At 36.4% G+C, this 7,431-nt stretch overlaps 1 protein-coding gene across 1 annotated transcript; it reads right to left on the bottom strand.

Annotated features, from left to right (window-relative positions):
* Nucleotides 1-994: 994 nt before the first annotated feature.
* LOC135847678 (uncharacterized) lies at nt 995-5,977 on the bottom strand. Its single transcript, XM_065367335.1, has 6 exons — nt 5,666-5,977; nt 5,297-5,574; nt 4,832-4,888; nt 2,377-2,568; nt 2,117-2,278; nt 995-2,031 (listed from the first exon to the last, which is right to left on the bottom strand). The coding sequence occupies exons 1-6, from the start codon at nt 5,742-5,744 to the stop codon at nt 1,165-1,167; spliced, it is 1,635 nt and encodes a 544-aa protein (XP_065223407.1). The 5' UTR covers nt 5,745-5,977; the 3' UTR covers nt 995-1,164.
* Between the last annotated feature and the right edge of the window lie 1,454 nt (nt 5,978-7,431).

Raw genomic sequence — 7,431 nt, 5'->3', positions numbered from 1 at the left:
TCTTTGAAAATTTGAAAAATTACTCTTCCGACTCTGTTTGAGGTTGAATGATGAAATTCAGTTTACGGTCTTACCTACACCCTATTTTTGACATTCCGAGAAGGATTGCAGGCAGTTTCAATCTGTTTAGGAGCCTCCGGTAGCTTTTTAGAAACTTCTGTTTTTCAAATGGTGCCACAAAATCTGTCCGAAACAACTTTAGCACACACTGTGCAGAGTCAATTTCGATTTTCCAACTCCATTTAATGAAATTTTGTAAACATTTCAAGTTTTAAAAAATTACTGGGGGCTTCAGTAATTTCCAAAAAGTTACTGGAGGCTCCAAAACGACTTGAGATCTACCTGCAGTCGACTTCATAGTGATTGAAATTAGTTCACGGAATAAATTTCGGATTTTCAAATTCATTTGATGAAATTTTGTGGAAATTTTAAGTTATAAAAATCTACTGGAGGCTCCGAGAATTTTCGAAAAGTCGCTGGAGTCTCCAAAATGACTTAAACCCACTAGCAGTCGGCTTAATAGCTTGCTTAAGTTGGAGCGCTGCAGCGTAAATTTCGAATTTCCAACGTCTTTTGATGAAATTTTGAGGAAATTTCAAGTGTAAAAACTCGGTTGGGGGCTCCAAAAGTGCTCAAAACGGTTTGAAATTGTTTCAAATCGATTTGGCAGGTCAAAAATAGGGTATATCCTAAATTTCAGCTTTCTTGGTCAATTTGGTAAAATTTTGATTTTTCCCCTCATTTTTGGCCTAATTTGATTTTCAAAAATTCACCAAAAATCGAAAAAAGGCGCTTTAGCATTTTAAATATTAACTGATGATAAATTGTCGAGTTTAAGAAATTTCGTGCGAGTCTTATGTTGGAAATCAAAATCTGCGATTTCGGCTGACCTGTCAATCAGAATGGCCGCCATTTTGTTAGTGAAGGCAACTTTTTTTACTGACAAACAAATTTAAAAATGCTAATGAAAATAAACATATTGAAGACACTTTTATTCAAGATTTATTTGTTTTGGATTAAACAGATTCATGGCAGATTGCAATGTAAGGTTAGATTTTACTTAGCTTAGGAAAATAGACATTTATTCGTAGGTAGGATTTTGCAAAAAAATGTATGCATATCTAAGGAAGGAAATAAGGAATGGATCATTCACTTTGAAACAAATCAGGAACTTGAACTGGCATTCGCATCTGTATCATGTCTTCTCCTCTTCTCCTCTCGTCGATCTCCTTCAGAAATCTCAGGAGGTGAGCGAGGAAGCTGATCTTTTTCAAAATACTGAGGAGGTGTTGGTCGATTCAAATCTTCTTCGATGGTTTCTCGCGAAAGTTGCATCGAAGTCTCATCGTTATTATTACTTTGAACCGATGTATTATTTTCACTAGCTTCTTCCCATCTTTTCATTTCCTCCAGAATATTTTTATTTGTAATCATTCCTTTACCAGTCACTGGGTCCACAGCCAATGTGGGCAGATCATTCAAATTGAAAACTTGAAAATCATCACCGAGCTTTCTATGAAATCGTTCCATATTTTTTTTATTGTACAAGCAACCGTACATCGGGGTCTTTAATCCATCAGCAGGCAAAAATCTCATCCAACCTGTTTTTGCAATTTCAGCCTCATCGTCGGGGCAGATATTTTCAAAATCCCATTCACTGTTGGGATTTTTTCTCATGTTGTGCATTACGATTACGATTCCGTATCTGTACTCGATGTATTCTTTCTCTTTGCTTTTCTCTCCCTCGTGTTTTTTCTTTTCAGATCCCTCTTCCTCGGCCATCTCTATATCTTGCTCTTGCTCCATTTTCATGTTTTTTTCTTCTTCTTCCATCTGTATCGCTTTTACTTCCTCCTGTTCTTTTTTGATGAAAAATTTATAAGTGATTGCTCTGTAGAAATACTTTGGTATGGAATATTTGCCTTCCGTTGAATTCAGGAACAATGGCGAAGATTTTTTGGTACCTGTACTCGGCTCAATTTGCATGATCTCTCCGTGAATTCCTACTTTTATGAATAAAGAATTGAGTACCTGAAAATTATATCATTTTTTTTCTTCAAATTAGAAAAATGATTTTAATTAGGTATGCTATGGTAGAAAGATGACAACTACACACCTGAGCTACTCTTCGCGTAAATATTTCCAAAGTTTGCCATTGGTCGTAGAGCTCCTGCCACATTGGAGCAGTGAGAACATTGGTTTGTGAAGCACCTCTATAATTAATGAAGAGGAAATCTTGTTTGGGAGCCAAGGGGACTTTGACAAATGGATACGAATCCTGGCGAAATTTATAGAATGATGAGAACATGATAAAATGTGTGTATTATTACTGAGGTTTCTTGTCACAGTGATGCGAGAGAGAAAAAAAGGACTCACCTGAGAATATATTTTATCGACATCATACCCATGAAAATTGATGCTCTTGTCGAATTCTTCTACTGACTCTCTGCTCTCCTTGCTTATCTCAGCATGTAGAAGGGAACCTGGAGTCAGAGTATACCATACGAGCTCAGTTCGCCCCCTCGATTCATCAAATACGAAACCGATCAGTCCGAGTACTTTAAAATCCTGCGATTTGATCAACACAAGTCGTTGAATATTTATTAAAATACCATCAATAGAGCAGGAAAATAACGTAAAAAAGCGAGGGCAAAAAGGAAAAAATTGGCACATAAATTTTTCCTTCGGGAATGTGTTCAGATGAACCCTCTGAACTACCAAAAAAAAACCCGAACCTCCTAACCCTGGAGCTAATTTTTTTAGGGGGCTAAAACCGGTTCCGATTTACGTTTTTCGCGATTTACTCCGAAAATATTAGGTTTACGAGAAAAACTACCATGACTAAAAATGTTCCCCTTCAAATTCTCGACAATTTGATACTACGCTCGATACCCATCCCTCAAGAGGGGTGTCTGAAAAAAGGGGTGGAAAGAGTAGGTGTTTGAAAAAAAGTCAGTCCAATAAATTGATCAAAGTTACCACTTAATATTATTCGTTTTCGCTCAAATTTTTTTTACAAAGTCTACTTACCCAACTATTAATCACACCACCATTGATTGGTCTTCAGCCCTCCCAAGGGGTTGGTGGGGGATGCTTGGTTTTTCAAGTAACACACAACTGAATCATATATTTGAAGAACGAATCTGGACATGCGATATATCGAATGGTATGTTTTCGAGGTCGCTGAATACGAATACCAACTTATTTTCTGGGTCCAACTCCTCAAAGCACCTCTGTGCCCCAAAAAGGAGGTTAAAATTTTGAAAAATCGTGAAAAGTCGAGTGATATATCGAATGGTATGTTTTCGAGGTCGCTGAGTACGAATATGAATTTATTTTCTGTGTCCCACCCCCCCCAATGTGCATCTAAACCCCAACAAGGGGGCCAAAATTTCAAAAAATCACCAAAAAGTCGAGTGATATATCAAATGGAATGTTTTTGAGGTCGCCAAGCACAAAAAATATGAACTTATTTTTGGGTTCCACCCCACAATGTCCCTCTGTCCCCTCCTCCCGCCAAAAGATAGTCAAATCAGTATTTTTGAGATGAATTTTCAGAATTTTTTCTAAAATTATGGTGTGAATCCTTAACGAAAATGATCACACTATGTTTTTTCGTTAACTTTTTTGAGGCTGAGAACCATTGTGCTTTGGATTCTAAAAATATGTGTTCAGCGATCTTGAAAACATACTATTCAATGTACTCGATCGTATTTACACGATGTTCAACGACTTTTCAAAATTTTATCCTATTTAGAAAGGCGTAAAGGAGTTTTGAGGAACTACATATAAGCAGAAATCAAGTTCATATTCGTATTCAGCGACCTCGAAATTCGAAAACATACCATTCGATATACTTATCACTCGACTTTTCATGATTTTTCAAAATTTGGCCTCTTTTTTGGAGCGAAGAGAGACATTGTGAGATTGGACCCGAAAAATAAGTTCATATTCGCACTCAGCGATCTCGAAAACATACTATTCGATATATCACTCGATTTTCCACTATTTTTAGAAATTTGGCCCCTTTTTTGGGGGGACAGAGGGACATTGCGGCGTGGGACCCAAAAATAAGTTCATATTTTTTGTGCTTGGCGACCTCAAAAACTTCAAAATTTTAACCCCCTTTTTGGGGCACAGAGGGGCTTTGAGGAGTTGGACCCAGAAAATAAGTTGGTATTCGTATTCAGCGACCTCGAAAACATACCATTCGATGTATCGCATGTCCAGATTCGTTCTTCAGATATATGATTCAGTTGTGTGTTACTTGAAAAACCAAGCATCCCCCACCAACCCCTTGGGAGGGCTGAAGACCAATCAATGGTGGTGTGATTAATAGTTGGGTAAGTAGACTTTGTAAAAAAAATTTGAGCGAAAACGAATAATATTAAGTGGTAACTTTGATCAATTTATTGGACTGACTTTTTTTCAAACACCTACTCTTTCCACCCCTTTTTTCAGACACCCCTCTTGAGGGATGGGTATCGAGCGTAGTATCAAATTGTCGAGAATTTGAAGGGGAACATTTTTAGTCATGGTAGTTTTTCTCGTAAACCTAATATTTTCGGAGTAAATCGCGAAAAACGTAAATCGGAACCGGCTTTAGCCCCCTAAAAAAATTAGCTCCAGGGTTAGGAGGTTCGGTTTTTTTTTGGTAGTTCAGAGGGTTCATCTGAACACATTCCCGAAGGAAAAATTTATGTGCCAATTTTTTCCTTTTTGAAACCGCTATTTGCCTGCTCTACAAAGATTTATTCAGATTCTTCAACGATCTTGTGATCAGAAAAATGAGTCGAGAATCTTTTATACATAGAAGATATTTTTAACTTACGTCGTCTATATGATGATATTTAGGCTTCTGATTTGATTTTATACCCGGTGTGTGAATCTGAATTGAATACGTCATTCTCGATTAAAAAGTGTTTCTTGGGTTTTATACAAGAGAACCTTTGAACTGGCTTGCTTCGATTTGAACAAAACTAAGCAAAATTGAAAGACATGTTTTGAGACACACCCTCTCCCCAAGAATTATTCGCATCGGTTTGTTTTGCTGAAAAACATTCACACTTCGTGAAAAAGTTTAAAAATTGCCCTTTCAAACAGATTTTTTGGTTTTTAAAAAAATCATCAATAATGAACTCTATAGGATGTGAAATTTTAGTTACCGGGGGGGGGGGGGGGTTAGATTTCGTTCAAATCGGAGGGCACTGTTTCAATAAGTTCCTTTGTAAAATTTGCTATAATTATGCAGATTATATCATTTTATTATATTATCCATATATATATAAGATCTTACCGCAAGTCCAATATTGAAGACAGCACCAGATTGAAAAATATGCCACACAAAAGGCTTCTCGCATAATTCCGGATCGACAACAGCTTCGTTTAGTTGAGTTTTCATGATTTTATAGCCTCCAGGATCGTCATTTATTGAGCAAAGCTGTAATATTTTTCGTCCTCGAGGAGCCAGTGCCACGAAGATCTCTTTTTTGTCGTCGAATCTCGCATTGTGTGCTAGAGTAAAGTCTCCGTTTGACCAATCAATAACGCCTACAGGTTCACCTAAGGCTAAAACTGTGAGAAAAAATAACGAATATAGTTGGCAAATTGTCGATAGTGATTAGATGGCCTTGTCAGTTGCACACTAGGCCATTGCAATCCTTACTCGAATTGATTGAACTGACGGTTACGATTACAAAAATCCAAGATAGGATGCCCCGATTCCAGTTCATGGTTTTCTTCATGTCGCAAAATTCGTACGATCGATGTTAACTTGAAAGAAACTGAACGAATTGAAAAATTAGACAGACTACGTTATTTCAATTCCACAAAAAATTAAGAAGCTGAACACCTAGACCTACCTACATAAGTATTTTCTTTCATTGTACTTGTAGATCGAATGTTGAAACATTTGTGTAAATAATCCACAATCGTGTCAACGTCATCATCACCAAAATCATTTAACATGTGTGAATCACTAGGTGTAGGTATATTTAATAGGATACTGTATATAGGATCGAATTTCAGAGGGGTATTACGATTCTTGAATCATGCTTACGTCGAAGATTCCATTAACCTACATACCCAATGTGTTAAGTTTCAAAAATTTCGAATAGGGACTTAACTTACCTATGTGCTCCAAAATTTTTGAGCATATTTTTGGCTAAAAAAAAAATGAAATTATTGAATACTTCGATTAGGTTTGGAGTATGAGGATCGTGGAATGAACTGGAAGGAGCCCAAGGAGGAGGATTTTGAAAATCAGTATTCTCTCATCTCTGTATCTTTTAGACATTTGGTTACCGTATAAATTTTTTTTATCTCCATTGGAAACCTTCCTCCTCACCCTCCTTCGCGACTAATCGTCGGTCCCAACTTTAGAATGTCTTCACTGTTTCCAGATTACCTACAATTAAATGTTGATGTTTAATTCGAACAAGTTTCCGATTATGAAAATTTTCACTGTTTTTCGAAACTTTGATGAGGCTTCTTGGGATAAGATAACAGGACCGTCGAGAGGGGGAGGGGGCGGCCAGACCCACACTTTCTGGACGGTTCGGCAAAAGTATAGGGCCTGCGATGAAAAACCTGTTTTTTTTTTTTTTTACTTCTCAGAAAACAAATCTTTGATGACTCTCTCACATTCGCTCGGGCTTGTTTTCTTTCCTTTTTCATAATTGAAATTTCCAAAAAAAAAATATAGATATTTATATAATTCCACTTTTAAAGCTTTAAAGTGAAAAAATGAACTTCTTCTCCTTTCTCTTTCAAAATTGATATCATAAAAAAACCCCTTTCAAATCCCAAAATTTTAAAAGCCAAAAAATAAGCTCCTTGCATTAAAAAAAAACATCATTTTTAGTTCTCTCAAAATACAAATTTTTAAAAGTTTTTGCCCTCGATTCGCTCGGGCTTGTTTTCAGTTGTTTTTTTTCAAAATCAACTTTCTAATAAAAACCATTTTTACACCTCTTGAAATAAAATTTTCAAAAACTTTCGCCCTTTTGCGGGTACCTATTGTTTCGCCGCGGACGTTTCGCCGCAGATCGTTTCGCCGCCGCCGAAAACCCCCAAAAAGAGGTCAGTTTTAAAAAAGCGTTCGTTTCGCCGCCACGGTGGTGAAAGATTACGTAATGATAAAAAACGAAATTATATTATTGATAAAATAAGAAGTAGGAACGAAATTAGAAAACTATTCACATTCAGATAACATAATATGGCATTTACGAGTAGAGATTATGGGCAATCGCCTCAAGATGTAATGGTGTTTGGTTTTTAAAAATGTTTTACATAATATCAGGACCACAATATACATACGAGTGTAATGTTTTCCAAATTTCTAAAAGTCGATCGAATTTCTTCCAATTTTTAATACACATCTGTTCATACATACATTTTTTTTTCTTTGTTATTAACAAATTTATTAGGCAC

Source organism: Planococcus citri, chromosome 5, assembly GCF_950023065.1.
Source record: "Planococcus citri chromosome 5, ihPlaCitr1.1, whole genome shotgun sequence".
NCBI classification, from domain to species: Eukaryota; Metazoa; Arthropoda; class Insecta; order Hemiptera; family Pseudococcidae; genus Planococcus; species Planococcus citri.
The sequence above is the reverse complement of the archived record's forward strand: the minus strand, read 5'-3'. Positions and strand labels throughout refer to the sequence as shown.